The 17,635-nt window shown below is 32.6% G+C and overlaps 1 protein-coding gene across 1 annotated transcript in view; it reads left to right on the forward strand.

Moving 5' to 3' along the window:
* LOC128997356 (phosphatidylinositide phosphatase SAC2) overlaps window positions 1-17,635 on the forward strand; it is a 124,538-nt gene that overhangs the window by 77,480 nt on the left and 29,423 nt on the right. The window contains exon 15 of the mRNA XM_054422997.1: window positions 14,196-14,267. Coding sequence (XP_054278972.1) covers window positions 14,196-14,267 — 72 coding nt within the window. The remainder of the gene's footprint in view (window positions 1-14,195; window positions 14,268-17,635) is intronic.

Below are 17,635 nucleotides of genomic sequence, written 5' to 3' on the forward strand. Positions count from 1 at the left end.
TGAATTTCTTGAATATACTCAATAAAGGCAGCCTAAAGTTGGCTACAGATATAACATTTAAATATAAACCTGGAATAAAAGGAGTTTTAAATGTATTATTTTTTATTTTTTTATTTTTTTACCTTGAATATCTAATAAAATTTAAGTTTCATAATTATTTGCAAATCTACACAAATTAGGCTTTCCAACGACCCATTAAGTAACAAAATCGGTCCGGTAGAAGTCTAGATTTAGTTGTACAAAGTTTAACAAAAATATATCTAATTCAGTATTTTCTCACCACTATAAATTTGGAGATCACTTAGATTATTGCCAATATCGTTTAAATGGAGGGGAAATTTACCAAAGTGAATGTGGTATTCTGAAAGAGAATAAAATTTACTACATATAACTACTATGCAATTCTTGAAAATACTTAATAAAGGCAGCCAAAAGCTGGCTACAAATAGAATCTTGAAAAGAGAAACTTGAAAAACCCAGTTTTTAATGTATTTTTGTTATTTTTATTTTTTTACCTAAATATCTAATAAAATCAAAGTTTCATAATTATTTGCAAATCTACATGGGTTAGGCTTTCTAATGACGCATCAATTAACAAAATCGGTCCAGTAGAAGTCTAGATTTAGTTGTGCAAAGTTTAACAAAAATATCCAAACTCAATATTTTCCCATTACTATAAATTCGGAGGTTGCTTAGCTTTTTTGCAAATCACTTTTAAATGGTGAGGAAATCGACCAAAGTGGAAGGTGATATTCTGAAAGAGAATAAAATTTCCTACAAATTGATACCATGCACTTCTTGAAAATATTAATAAATGGCAGCTAAAAGTCGCGCCCAAATAAAAAGTGTGAAAAACACCGTTTTCAATGTATTTCTTATGGAAAACACGTTTTCTTAAATTTATCACCATAAATCATTACAAAAACAAACTTTCATAATTATTTGCAAATCTACACGACTTAAGGCGGTTTCACACTGGCGTCCGCGGACGATAATTTCGTCCGCGGACGGATGAAATGATCCGGATGGATGCTAAGTGCCCCCTTCAAATTGCGAGCTACGTTTCAAACGTCCACTCATTCGCAAATGCAAATACTGTAGGGAAATTGGTCATTCCTCCTACAACTCGGTGGAGGTGTACAAAATGTCTGTGCATATTGTTACATGGTATCAGTCCGGATTTTCTGTTCCGTGGCTTGATTCAAGTACAGTAGTGATGATAGTGACGACGAAGTTGTACTTTTGTACCCATTACCAAAAATGACAAAGTGGGTTTATCCGATTAACAGGAAGAGGTAGCGATTTTGTGAATTCCATCACCTAATGAACGATCTGAAGCAAGATGAAGACAGATTCTCAACATACTTTAGATTAACAGCCAATCAGTTTGAAGAGGTGTTGAAAATGATTAATGGTGAAATAAAGAAAACCGAGACAAACTGTAGAATTCCGATAAACGATTTTTTTATTGATGATTTTTTATCTATTATTTGGGATTATTAAATAAATGTACCGAGCAATGGTAATATGGAAATGCAATCTCACATTGTCTAATGTGCTTAAAGGTGGGCGGGATTTTTTGTATACATAATACTATACATCAATGCTTATAGTTTTATCTGTGGAATCAATTAATTGATAGGTCGTTGAAAATCATACAACGATATTTTGAAATAACATAATTGTTGGAAAACCCGTAAGAGTAAAACTTATTACAAAAAATTGTTTGATAATAAAATAGAAATTATTGAAGTAAAAAAAAAAATTATACCCTTTAGCAAACATTATAATTACTGAAAAATATTTAAAATAGGCAACAAGTAGTAGTAGCACAGTACAATAGTTTTAAGTTAAGTAAAGTTAAATATATGAATACAACTGAGTATGTATGAATATATGAATGTATACAATTAACACTGAGGTGAGGGACAGATGCCGCGCTGTGCTAAACGTGGTTTGGTGCTTAGTGCGCATGCGCGAGAGCGTGGACGTCCGCGGACGTTTTAGAAAAATCGCTCCCGGAGCGATTCCGCCAGTTCGTCCACGGATGAAATTCTGCGTCCGCAGATGGACGCTACGTATCAAGGCGCAATGTGAACGGTCCCATCTGATAACATGGGCAACGATTTATTTTTGCATCCGTCCGCGGAACCGCCTTTAAGCTTTCCATCAACCCATTAATTAATAAAATCGGTCCAGTAGAACTCTAGATATAGTTGTACAAAGATTTTTAAAACTGAATTATATTTAGAATAGATATAGAAAGAATGTGGAAAGTGAGTCCTCTAGAGGTTAACTGTAATATAAATTTGATATAAACTGGTTTTGCTTATTGCAATTAAGTTAAATTTAATTTGAATAAAATCTTGACTCCTCCTTTTAACAGTTTTTAACTATGGCTTCCTCTCATCAATCTCAATGTTCACATGGGTCTATTGTTGAACACATGGATCACTGTTTCCCTGCTTACTTGAATTTTGATTCCTTAAGGACTAATTTTGAAATGATATAAGAAATTTTGATGTATTGCAATTCTCTTACATATTTAATAAATAACTAAGTTGTGGGCTTTGTAAAAAAAAATATATATAGCCTATGGAATGGATATTATTAATGATTAATTGAACATAGATTAATGGAATTGTACCGGGTGTTTCAAAATGAATGACGGGGTTTTAACGCTTTATAACTTTTATACTATTCAGTTCAATTCAAAACATCTTTATTCATTAGTATTGTATTAAATTTATTAAAATTAATTTTATTCTCTTTCGGAACAATACCTTCCACTTTGGTTGATTTCCTCACCATTTAAAAGTTATTTGCAAAAACGTCAAGCAACCTCCAAATTTTTAGTGGTGAAAAAATTTGAGATCTATTATATTATTAAAGTGATACAATCAAAATTTATGTAAACGGTTTCATTTACCAAATAAAAATATAGGCATATGGCACATCAAAATTAAGCTTAGAGTGTGTAGATTTCCCGAAAAGTATTGATATGGACGAATTTCCTAAGGGCTCTGCCCCACAGGCTGATTTCCAAAGGGCTACGCTTGGCATGCTTCCAATGTTTAAATGATTTTTAAATCTAGTTAATGAAACAGCTGGTCAGTACAATGAACTGGTGTTTGTTTATTTACTCGAATAAGATGTTTGTGACGCTTTATGTAGATTGAGGAGGGTTTGTTTGGTTTTAAAGTGAAGTTGTATACGTTTTTTAAAGTATTGCTCAAAGTTTAATTTTTTAATTTATATAGTAAGCTACATGTGAAGAGGCTTGACTAAAATTGAAGAAAATTGTAAAACATATCATTCATGAAGCATCAATATGAAGCAATAATTGATGCTATTGCTACACTAAGGTATGTTGTCATATTCTTAGGGATCTATTAACATCAAAAGTATGGGTTTGAAAGTAAGTAGGTTTACGCTTTTAAATCAGTTTATATTTTCAAACTAAATCATATTGCTGTATTTTAAAACACACATCATGCACCACTTAATTAGCTCTCTAGGTCACATTTTCTTCCCGTTGCAAAGCACGGGTATAGCAGCTTGTTACTTTTTAACATTGTACAATTAAATCTACAGTTCTGCTGGATCGATTTTGTTAAATAATGTGTCTTTTGAAGGCATAAACTCTTTGAGTTACTTTTCTTTTTTATGTGTATTTTATAGTGGTAGGTAAGTTTAATAGTATAAAAGTTATAAAGCGTTAAAACCCGGTCATTCATTTTGAAACACCCGGTATAAATAAGGTAAATGAGTACTAGGCCAGCCCTATCATTTTAGATCTGGATGATTTTCTGAGGAGTGGTTTATAACAAAGGTGTATGAACAAAAATTAACATATTTTAAGAAACTTAATACTAAATTGAAATGAAATTAATAAGTGCTTTATTTACAACATATTGATACATACATTCACAGGTAAAAAATTACACTTTATGAAACAATGGTTAAATAACCGTCTGTTCGGTTGGCACTTAATTTTAAAACTTAATACTAAATTATGATTGAATTAAATGAAATATTACACAGTAATGGCATAGACAAAAGAATTAAATATAGACTGACTAAGGATGGTTCCGCAATGTGCCGCTAGAGCGTGCTCAGTGTTTCTCGATTCGCTGCTCTCGTCGACTCATCGTCTGCTACCAGCACTATCACCCTTGCAAACAAAATGCTACCAACTTTTCTTTATGGGTAGAGTACAACATTCTGAAATTTCGTAATTTTAATTAAAAAGCTCATATTATTCAAAAATCCCTAGAAATCTTTTAAACACCGGAAAATAATGAAAAGAACTCTTACTCCCCGGATTCTAGGGAATTCTCCAGAAGTTGGCCAACTACCTACTTGTCATGGCAACGCTCGATAGCGCTTGACGCTGCAGTGGTGTGCGCCAAAACTATACGGAGCTCCTAGAGGTGGACGCCAGAATATATGCTAACCGCAGCACTGCTGTCAGTTTTTAGCGAATTTCCCATATAGGGAATAAGCTATTACCGTAGGTCTCATAGTAAGACCTAGACCCGGGACCGATTTACTTTTTCGTTTTGAGGTCCCCAGAGGCCAAAAACACCATCCGTTCAAATTCATATATATATAGGTATTTATATATGTGTCCGTTAGCGCGATAACTCGAGCAAAATTGATCCGATTTTGATGAAATTTGGTACAAACGTGTAAACCTACATTTATTCGAACGAGTTCGCGAACCAGCATAATCGGACCATGGGATCAGGGGTTTATGGGGGCTTTTATGGGGTAAAAATGGGTTTTTCTAATTTTTGACTCTAAAAACTTAAAATTTCTAAATTTCTCTCGACCATTTTGAAGAGCTTAAAAAAACAAATAATTTAGTATATTGAAGTGTTTTTGAATGTACATTGACTACGGAGAAAATTTAAAAAATTGTAAATTTAAAATTCCCATGTTATTCTTATGGAGAATAAATAAACTGTTCTAGTTTGCTTGTTTATGGATATATTTTAATCAATTTTGGCAATTTGGTTTATTTCATACTAAGCTATCAATATTTCAATTGAAAAAACACATCTCAACATCTTCCCCATAGCAGCAAACCTAACTACTCACTAAAATTAATGTTATTTAAATAGGAAATAAATCTGAAAATTTATAGGGAATATTTTAGTAGAAATCAAGCCGGGTAAATGGAAATTCGCTTAGTATGCAGGTTTGCTGCGACGGGGGTATTTAAAATTCTTTTGTCTATGATAATGGTTATAAAACGACATTAAAAAGTAATTAATATTCTTGCTTAAATATGTCAGTGCACCACTCCCCCCCCCCCCCCACACATCTTATCACAGCCTGATCTAAAGTGTATAAGTTACTTGGCTACCAATCGAATATACATATATTTATATCTCCCTGACCATTTTCCTTAGATTCCTATTTATTTCTCTTTAATTTTTAATTTAATATTCTCCGTCAGTAAAATAAAAAAAAAAAAAACAGAAAAAACCACACGTTTATAATAGCCTACGGTCGGGACACCGTAAGTTTGCAGTTGAGGAAGGAGCCTATTAACCATATGGTTTTGAATGAACCAATGAGAACCGTGCGGTGTTGCCAAATCTAATAATACCAGCTGATTTGAAAATATTGCTTAGTATATTTTACAGTAATTAGTGTTGTCAACGGGCGATGTGGCAACGTCGCACTAGCCTTGTCTTATGATTGGCTGCCACCAACTGCAAACTAACGTGGTACCGACTCTAGTTAGACAATCATTAAATTGATAATATACTAATTAGTTACAAACAGCTAGTTTAACATTTAAGTTTTTTTACTTCCATTTACAAATGATGAATATAATCTTTTGCTAACAAAACACTTTCTCAATTTAGTTGTCATTGACCCACTGAACCGTTTCCTCATGAAACAAGCATCAGAACCGGCTTCCGATTTTACAATAGTATGAGAAGTCTACTTGTACTAAAGTCAATAATAAATCTGTGTGTTTATAATAATGGCCTATTTAAATCAATATTGATTTTATTTGCTAGTCAATTGAAACAGCTGATTGAAATAGTCTTGTTTTAATTCCCATTTACGTGTATCAATATTATTTGTTTCGATCATAAAATTATAAAGGTTGAAATCAGGGCACCCAAACATTGCCAATCATACTTAAACTATCTTCAAAACAACAAGTTTCTAATTCCCAAAAGCTTTACTTATAAACATTGACTCATCCACGATTCTGAATCAACCACTCGACGGATTTTCATGATTTTTGTGTTGAAAGAAAGATAATTTTGAGAACTAGGGAATGTCGAAGCCATAATTTTAGTTTATGGTCCCAGTTTTTTAGAAATTAAGTTTTAATTTTTAAAAAGTCTAGCAGCCGACGCTAAGATTCTAAACTAGCTTTTGGCATAAAATAATTTGCTTAACATAACAGCTGTAAACATTCAGCTTTTGTGTCACAAATTCAGCATTTGGATAAAAATGTAAAGACATACTAGGGTTGACTTATTTATACTATGTGTAATGCTAATCATTGATGCGTTCAATTCTTCTGTAAGAGGATGACAGATTAATTAAATATGCATAGTAAAATACTAGGATGTTCAAATTATTTTTTAAAGCAATCTTTATAATCTTCGGTTTGTTTTAGAGCAATATAATTTGTTTTAACTAACAGCTGGTTAAATATAAACTATGGAACTATGAGGTTATTTTATTTACTCTTATTTTGTCATTGATTATAGGAAATAAGTAAGATTAGTAGAGATAATTAGACCACAGTTTAAACCACAGTTTTAACCAAAATTAATTAAACCACAGTACAAATCGAGGCTCTTTACACAAGTCTTAATAAAAAAGGATAAATGCAAATTATTTTACTGCTCGACTTTTCAAGGAAAGATTAGAAAAATAACAATGTTTACATGTCTTAATTCTTAATGGTAGCTTTTTGTTTACAATTAATGTTTGTCTGCTTTAACTTTGTTTGGATTAGGCCCGGAAATATTGATGTCATAAAAAGAAGATAAAGAATAATCAGGAATCACGATTTTAAATTACCACCACAACCTCAGCCGGGTTTTATACAAAGATGAACAGATGGATGACATAGATTGAACACAACGTCAACATTGACCTAGGATACTGCAATTAGACAAACCATCCTTTTATAAAATCGTGTTCAGTTGTGGTTACGTTTAGGGGCGCCTATATCAGCGCCCCCAAACGTGAAAATATCACTATTATTTCAACTATGAATATATTGTAGTTTAAATTAACTAATATGGGAAATTACAATGTACGTTTATTCAATGAGGGTGAGTAATTATCAAGGATAGAACTGATAACGGTATAGATAATAAACATCGACAATTACGTCATTAGCTTTACTAGCGTGTTAACTTTTTATATTCCTGCTACATGTGACCAGTTCTTTTTTTCAAATGAATGTTATTTGAAGCAAACAGCTGTTTCAAAACAAACTGTTATTGTTTTTACTTTTCTTTGTTTACACTTATTTATTTAGCAATTAATGCAGTGAAATTGATATAAAGAATAGGTGTGACAATTAGTTTTGATGTTAGGACACCAAAGTTAAATTATGTGTACTGTGAATTTTATTGGATATTATCGTTTTATTTTCGGTCGTTTCTATTCAGACCTACTGGAAATTGTGAATAGTAGTTGTATTTTGGTGATAATAATTATGGAAGAGGCAGGTATGCTATGGAAGGTGGTATCGTTGACTAGGTCTATACACTTCTCAATTGACTATTACTCTCTCTACCGTAGGCTACGGGTACACTTCCATATCCGTTGGCACAAACAACCGAATGAAAATATTGATTGATATATCGTTTGGTTAGTAAGGTAAGGTTAACCTAACGAAACGATATATTGAAAACGAAAAGTATTCCCTACAGGGAAATATGCTAAAAACAATTTAAAGTTTACTTATGGCAATTTTATGTAAGCAAATACAAATATTTTGAAAAAATATTAATTTTTCTACTATTCCCTACCTGTGAGGGTATGGGAATCTAAATTATAGTTCGGCCGCTTAGAAAGCGACCTCCTCCAGCATTGGTTTAGCATTAGCACGCAGGTCGTTTTCTAAGCGGCCGAACTATAGTGCTATTTTGTCACCAATAGTTTAACATATAAAAATTTTTATAACTAACTTCGTTCCACCCTTTATAATATTTAAATTTGTTCTCAAAATTTTATATTCATTGAATGATTTGATAATTATACGTAATACTGGCAGCAATGTACTTATTTTTTGAGAAGTATAAAAAATAGTGTAAACATATCCTAAATACATTTTAATATATATATATAAAGCATTTGATATGCATTATCATTTAAATATTATTTTCAGCTATAAAACAACATAAAAAATTGTGTAATTTTTTCAGGCAGGTATATGCACCTACATTTTTGAGAGTATCAAAATTAGTGTAAACATATATATCCTAAATACGTATAAATATACATATAATAATTTAGTATATTGAAGCGCTGTTGTATGCCTAATGTCACAGAGAAAATTTAAAAAAAGTGTAATTTAAAATTCCCATGTTATTCTTATGGACAAAATGGAAACTGTTGTAATTTAATTGTTTATGATGATAAAATTTGGCAAATGTATTTATTTCATCCTATAATATTGACGTATGGTAAAAAACACTTTTTACCTACCCCGTAGCAGCAAACCTAAGCACAAATGTAATGTTATTTAAATTGGGAATAAATATGTCTAATCTATGAAAATATTTTAGTAAAAACATAATCAGACCAGTTGAAATTCGCTTCGTCTGCAGGTTTGCTGCGGCGGGGTATTTAACTTTTCAGTGATACTGGTATTTTTTGTAAATAAATAGGACAACGCAAATGGGTTAAGGGAAGTCGCTACTGAAACTAGTGATTTAAAAAATCCTTTTAAACATGATCATATATACTTTTTTAGGTTTATTTAGTCTAAGAAAATGTTTGCCGCTGTTAAAGTAAAATACCCCCGCCGCAGCAAACCTGCAAACTAAGCGAATTTCCATTTGCCTGATTGGATTTACACTAAAATATATCACATTTATTCCCTATTTAAATAGAATTAGTTTAACAAGTACTTAGGTTTGCTGCAACAGGGAGGGTAAAAAAATTTTTTGTTGTTGTAAAATGTTAATAGTTTAGAAAAAAATTAATGTATTTTCCAAATTCTAAAATGTTTACCGCTGTTAAAGTAAAATACCCCCGCCGCAGCAAACCTGCAGACGAAGCGAATTTCAACTGGTCTGATTATGTTTTTACTAAAATATTTTCATAGATTAGACATATTTATTCCCAATTTAAATAACATTACATTTGTGCTTAGGTTTGCTGCTACGGGGTAGGTAAAAAGTGTTTTTTACCATACGTCAATATTATAGGATGAAATAAATACATTTGCCAAATTTTATCATCATAAACAATTAAATTACAACAGTTTCCATTTTGTCCATAAGAATAACATGGGAATTTTAAATTACACTTTTTTTAAATTTTCTCTGTGACATTAGGCATACAACAGCGCTTCAATATACTAAATTATTATATGTATATTTATACGTATTTAGGATATATATGTTTACACTAATTTTGATACTCTCAAAAATGTAGGTGCATATACCTGCCTGAAAAAATTACACAATTTTTTATGTTGTTTTATAGCTGAAAATAATATTTAAATGATAATGCATATCAAATGCTTTATATATATATATTAAAATGTATTTAGGATATGTTTACACTATTTTTTATACTTCTCAAAAAATAAGTACATTGCTGCCAGTATTACGTATAATTATCAAATCATTCAATGAATATAAAATTTTGAGAACAAATTTAAATATTATAAAGGGTGGAACGAAGTTAGTTATAAAAATTTTTATATGTTAAACTATTGGTGACAAAATAGCACTATAGTTCGGCCGCTTAGAAAACGACCTGCGTGCTAATGCTAAACCAATGCTGGAGGAGGTCGCTTTCTAAGCGGCCGAACTATAATTTAGATTCCCATACCCTCACAGGTAGGGAATAGTAGAAAAATTAATATTTTTTCAAAATATTTGTATTTGCTTACATAAAATTGCCATAAGTAAACTTTAAATTGTTTTTAGCATATTTCCCTGTAGGGAATACTTTTCGTTTTCAATATATCGTTTCGTTAGGTTAACCTTACCTTACTAACCAAACGATATATCAATCAATATTTTCATTCGGTTGTTTGTGCCAACGGATATGGAAGTGTACCCGTAGCCTACGGTAGAGAGAGTAATAGTCAATTGAGAAGTGTATAGACCTAGTCAACGATACCACCTTCCATAGCATACCTGCCTCTTCCATAATTATTATCACCAAAATACAACTACTATTCACAATTTCCAGTAGGTCTGAATAGAAACGACCGAAAATAAAACGATAATATCCAATAAAATTCACAGTACACATAATTTAACTTTGGTGTCCTAACATCAAAACTAATTGTCACACCTATTCTTTATATCAATTTCACTGCATTAATTGCTAAATAAATAAGTGTAAACAAAGAAAAGTAAAAACAATAACAGTTTGTTTTGAAACAGCTGTTTGCTTCAAATAACATTCATTTGAAAAAAAGAACTGGTCACATGTAGCAGGAATATAAAAAGTTAACACGCTAGTAAAGCTAATGACGTAATTGTCGATGTTTATTATCTATACCGTTATCAGTTCTATCTTTGATAATTACTCACCCTCATTGAATAAACGTACATTGTAATTTCCCATATTAGTTAATTTAAACTACAATATATTCATAGTTGAAATAATAGTGATATTTTCACGTTTGGGGGCGCTGATATAGGCGCCCCTAAACGTAACCACAACTGAACACGATTTTACAAAAGGATGGTTTGTCTAATTGCAGTATCCTAGGTCAATGTTGACGTTGTGTTCAATCTATGTCATCCATCTGTTCATCTTTGTATAAAACCCGGCTGAGGTTGTGGTGGTAATTTAAAATCGTGATTCCTGATTATTCTTTATCTTCTTTTTATGACATCAATATTTCCGGGCCTAATCCAAACAAAGTTAAAGCAGACAAACATTAATTGTAAACAAAAAGCTACCATTAAGAATTAAGACATGTAAACATTGTTATTTTTCTAATCTTTCCTTGAAAAGTCGAGCAGTAAAATAATTTGCATTTATCCTTTTTTATTAAGACTTGTGTAAAGAGCCTCGATTTGTACTGTGGTTTAATTAATTTTGGTTAAAACTGTGGTTTAAACTGTAAATAAAATAACCTCATAGTTCCATAGTTTATATTTAACCAGCTGTTAGTTAAAACAAATTATATTGCTCTAAAACAAACCGAAGATTATAAAGATTGCTTTAAAAAATAATTTGAACATCCTAGTATTTTACTATGCATATTTAATTAATCTGTCATCCTCTTACAGAAGAATTGAACGCATCAATGATTAGCATTACACATAGTATAAATAAGTCAACCCTAGTATGTCTTTACATTTTTATCCAAATGCTGAATTTGTGACACAAAAGCTGAATGTTTACAGCTGTTATGTTAAGCAAATTATTTTATGCCAAAAGCTAGTTTAGAATCTTAGCGTCGGCTGCTAGACTTTTTAAAAATTAAAACTTAATTTCTAAAAAACTGGGACCATAAACTAAAATTATGGCTTCGACATTCCCTAGTTCTCAAAATTATCTTTCTTTCAACACAAAAATCATGAAAATCCGTCGAGTGGTTGATTCAGAATCGTGGATGAGTCAATGTTTATAAGTAAAGCTTTTGGGAATTAGAAACTTGTTGTTTTGAAGATAGTTTAAGTATGATTGGCAATGTTTGGGTGCCCTGATTTCAACCTTTATAATTTTATGATCGAAACAAATAATATTGATACACGTAAATGGGAATTAAAACAAGACTATTTCAATCAGCTGTTTCAATTGACTAGCAAATAAAATCAATATTGATTTAAATAGGCCATTATTATAAACACACAGATTTATTATTGACTTTAGTACAAGTAGACTTCTCATACTATTGTAAAATCGGAAGCCGGTTCTGATGCTTGTTTCATGAGGAACAAGTTCAACAACAAATTCTAAAATGTTTACCGCTGTTAAAGTAAAATACCCCCGCCGCAGCAAACCTGCAAACTGAGCGAATTTCCATTTGCCTGATTGGATTTACACTAAAATATATCACATTTATTCCCTATTTAAATAGAATTAGTATAACAAGTACTTAGGTTTGCTGCAACAGGGAGGGTAAAAAAATGTTTTTTGTTGTAAAATGTTAATAGTTTAGAAAAAAATTAATGTATTTTCCAAATTCTATCAAAATATGTTCATTAACAAGCAAACTACAACAGTTGATTTATTCCCCATAAGAATAACATGGGAATTTTAAACTTTCAATTTTTTGGAATTTTCTCCGTAACCATTAGGCGCACAATAACACTTCAATATACTAAATTATTTGTTTTTTTAAGCTCTACAAAATGGTTTGGAAAGAAATTGTGAAATTTTGTGTTTTTAGGGTCAAAAATGGGAAAAACCTATTTTTACCCCATAAAACCCCCCATAAACCCTCGTTCCCATAGTCCGATCATGGTGGTTCGCGAACTCGTTTGAATAAATGTAGGTTTACACGTTTATACCATCAAAATTGGATTATTTCTTGAGTTATATATATATATATGTATATGAATTTGAACGGATGGTGTTTTTGGCCTCTAAGGACCTCAAAACGAAAAAGTAAATTGGTCCCGGGTCCAGGTCTTACCCTACGGTAATAGCGGCGGTTTTTTTGCGGTTAGGTACTACGGTAATAGCTTATTCCCTATATGGGAAATTCGCTAAAAATATTGTTTTACATATTTTTTTGAGTTTTTTAGCTTTTTTGAGGGGAAAAATGTGGGTTTTTAAAATCTCTTACAAATTGTTAACTACTTAACCAATTTTATTGTTTGATATCTCATTTTAAAGAGCAAGAAAAGTACAAACTTATTGTGCATGCTCATATTTCTTTCTCAATTATTTTATGAGTTATGGCTTCATTAAATAATCTTTTTTTAAATTCCTGTGAAATTATTTTATTTTTAGTGAATTTCCCATATAGGGAATAAGCTATTACCGTAGGTTTCATAGTAAGACTTGGACCCGGGACCGATTTACTTTTTCATTTTGATGTCCCTAGAAGCCAAATACACCATCCATTCAAATTCATATATATCCGTTAGCACAATAACTTGAGCAAAAATGATCCCATTTCGATGAAATTTGGTGCAAACGTTTAAACCTACAGTGCGGAAAACAGCGAACTACTAGTTTTAGTATCTGTATAAACAAGTTTGAGTGCTCCACTTCGCTTTTTGAGAAAAATGCCGATTTAGTTTTTTCAAATTGTATTTCTTAATGCTACTATGTAAAAGTTCTTTGTGAACGATTTTGGCCCATTATTGATTTGAGGTAGATTTACGCAATATCGTTATTGAAACAATACAGTTCATTTGATCAAAATGACATAGAACAAAGTAATGTCAAGAGCGCCAAGGTGACGTCACGCATGCACTAAAAATTGTCTGCTCTTTTTACATCTGTCTGCTCCAACGATCATATAAGACCAATATATGGAGCTCGCCTATACAACTAAAATCTTAACAACTGAGGCACGGTCGGCCATCTTGAGAAGTGATAGAAGCTCTAAATGTTTTTGATAATGGCACAAAAAAACAAACCCCCCGCTTCCAAATAACTCAGTATCTAGCCTGCTTAGAGTAAAGGTAAATGGTTGAATATCTGATCCCATCCGAGCCTTAACTCTTCAATCGGAAATGAAATTTTACCATCTGCACAACTCTATAAACAAAAACAATTTACCTATACAACTAACAAACAATAGACAGGGTACAAGAATGCAATTAGATAGTTTGACAATGCGTATAGTATGAATACTCGATTCAACCTTGAGTAGGCCTACTCGTAAAAACTAGAGTAATTACTGGACCGTCAGTACTCGCCCATCCCTAAAAATTGCAGGCTATACAATTCTTATATTACCTAGAGTTGTTGGTTTGGGATTGAATAAAATTAAAAATACCAACACTGAAATATTGTTTGGTGGCTATGATCATGTTACATTGCAGGACGGGAGACCCCAGTGAGACTGAGATGGACACAATCTTGATCCTCACCAGAGACTCATACTATGTCGCAGAGTGAGTAACACACTATCTTACTGTGAATTTTATAACTAGAACACTCGCATAAAGCCTCAACTATTTCATCTTCAGCTATCCAACGTTCTGTATCATCTGATTCTGCCTGTAGTCAGTAGTACAGTAGAGTCCCACAAACTCCGCACTCGATAATCCGGCAGTCTGGATAACTCGGCCATCACCAGGCTCAGAAAATTATTAATTTTTAGTCCGAGTTAATCATTCGCAGCTTGTACCAAGGATTTGTTGTACTATATCTGATGACTTAATAATAACTTGTAATATAAATATAAATAAAAGAGGCAGTTAATAAGCTAAAAATTTGTAATGTTCTTATTTTTAACCCTAGTTCCCGATAACCCAGAATTTCACAAACTCGGCACTCTTCCAGTCCACATTACGCCGAGTTTGCGGGACTCTACTGTACCGTGAATTGCATGCTATTTCCGTTTGGCATGACGGAACTCCATATGTAGCACAAGTATGTCAAAACAACTCTCTTTTGTTGCATTCAATTTCACTGTACTGTAATATACATGGTGTCCAAAAAAGAATGGCGGGATTTTAACTATTTAAACGTGAAATTGGAGCTAAAATAAATAAGTTTTGTTTTCTGTGTAACAAGGGAGGAATCGTTAAGGCTGTGGTTTCCTAGACGCGTAATAGATGCGCTGCGTGTGCGCATCTAAGACGCAGCACACTTGTCTTATGGAGTTTCGTGTAAGCGGTTCCCAAGGCTGCGTATCTAATGCGCGCGCATCTAATACGTGCGCACCAATAGCTGCGTATTTCACCGACTGCTCTCAGAGCAGTCAAATCTGAGTTACGCTGCGTTTTAGACATTTCTTGTGCAATGGATTTGGAAGTAAATGTTGTCCAGATGGCAAAATTCTCCACCAACAACGCAAAATATATTGAATTTGTCTATTGAAATAACATATTATGGAAGTAGGCCTACGTTGTTCATAAAATTAAAATTTTTATAGTATTACATTCCATATCATTCGTTATGTAGTGTTAATTTTCCCATGACGTGTAATTTTAATATTTAATTCCCTTATTAAATGTTCCCTACAGTTAATTTGTCCTCACATATTTCTAATTTGTAAATAAACCTAATGTTGACAAATATTCTTCTCAAGTCAGCACAACACCATCTCCCAAATAAAATAGCCCCCATAATTGTTTTGAGAACCCCTGAACGTCTTAGAATTAAGCCTATATTAATTACTAGCATAGTACCCGTCCTTCTTATGGGGTTGGCGTATAAGTATAAAATGCTTATTGCAGTTATACTCGTAAATAATATACTATTTCGTCAATTCGGTAAATTCCGAATAGGTAGGCCAAAATATAGTAACAGGCAACAGGTAAAGCAAAGTTGGAGAGGTTTAATTAAAATTTATTGTTTACATTTTAAATTGACATTTTTGCTTTAATACTACGGTCAAAACTTCCGCTAGGGCAACGTACAGTTCCTAATCATATACTTTTCACTGCTTACGCTTCTTCGAAACTGTCAATACCAAAGTATACATTTCATTATCTAAATCATCGTATAACATCATAGTAGCCACTAGTAATCTCTCCCGTGAACTTATATTACGCACCAACCGTGTGTATTGTACGCAGTCTAGGAAACCACTCACGGCAGCTGCGTTTTGGGGCCTGGATAAAAGCCGCAGCGCATCTAAACCGCTGCGCATCTATTGCGCGTCTAGGAAACCACAGCCTGACCTTGGCAAACGCAAAACATGTATGCAGTATCAGGCTGTCTTTGTGACTCACACGCCTGATGCCAGTCGCCAATACTACGAGTTTGACACAACAGAAGGCACAGTATATCTGTGGTTCCCAGCATGTAAATCGATTGTTAAATTATATTTATTTATACTCACCCGATGATGAAGCGATTCCTCACTGGTTTAATCAATTTTGTGACACAGAAATTTTTTGAAAGGGCATTCACCTAGCCGGACTAAAAAAAGTAACAACAAAGTCAAATCCTGCATCAAAAGCAAAAAAAAAAAAAAAAAAAATACAATTGCCCGACGAAGTCTTAAGTTAAACACACATAATTCGACACACTAAAATATTAGTAAAAGATTGAGACTTGGTGCCTAAACGATTTAGTTAAGGTATCAGATTTAACCCGCTGATTGCTGAAGTGTTCAGACTTTGCCAGTTTTACGCTCCAGCCAGTTTTACGGTCATTGATGACAATGACAATCCAAATTTCTTTAAATTTTTAAATATTGTATAAAAGCAGGATGTCTATCAACCGGGAAAACTGGGAATTATGCGTGAATTTTGTATTTTACCGGGAATTTTCAATTTGCCACGATCACGCATGAAGATAACGTTTCCATGACCGGGGATACGACGATGACGACAATGACGTTTTCGTGACCGCGGGTGACGACAATGACGTTTCCGTGACCGTGGGAGACGATGACGTTTCCGTGACGGTGGGAAATGATGATAATGTCCAAAAATATTGCATGACGTTGATGACATCAGGAAATTGTTTGAATTAAGCAATGATCGAGGAAGATGATGATAACTTTACTGTGATCCTGGGAGCGGATTATAACTTTTCCGTTACCGCTGAACAATATAAGGATTTTGTCACGACCACAGAAGACAGTGGTGATATTTCTGTTACTGAGTGAGATATTCAGGATTTTTCAGTTATAGCAGAAAACAATGATGGTGTCTCTATGACAGTGTTAGATGATTACGATATAACCTCGAGTTTGGCTTGACCAAAAATTTCAAAATGGCACACTTCTAGAAAGTTTTATTTTTATATTTGTTGTAATATCTTCATTTACCTTTAACGTGGTATTTATTTAATGTGTTTGGAAGGGTTTAAAATTGGCAACGTGAAATTTTTGTAATTTCTGCAATAATTATTCCTGTAGGTCATTTGAAAAACAACCCATAACTCCAAAATTACATACTTTATGAAAGTACATAAAGACAGGGGTTGGTGTAGTAATCCTTACAGAAAATGTGGTAAAATTGAAATCTTCTGTATTAACAATCTATTTTTCAGGTGTTTGTATAGAGATTCGACAAATTTTGGTATCGACATATCACTATTTTAAAGAAGTTGTTGATAAATTGCAGGTGTAAGGATTGGTTTTTTAATTTTCGGTTTATTTAATTAGTAGCCTAATTTACAAAGATTGAATAATTGTGTCAGGCAATATTACAGTAACCATAAATTTTCTTAACTAATAAAGTTTCTTTAACTGAGAATGCTCTTTCCGATAACTAAAATAGCAAGCTGTGTTAGCGCTAAAACAGCATTGCGGAAGTTGGCGCAAAACATGTTGTAAATTTTAGTATGAAAAGTACTACTT

This window comes from Macrosteles quadrilineatus, unplaced genomic scaffold, assembly GCF_028750875.1.
Source record: "Macrosteles quadrilineatus isolate MER2022 unplaced genomic scaffold, UCM_ALF_1.0 Scaffold_1__1_contigs__length_201487025, whole genome shotgun sequence".
Lineage (NCBI taxonomy): Eukaryota > Metazoa > Arthropoda > Insecta > Hemiptera > Cicadellidae > Macrosteles > Macrosteles quadrilineatus.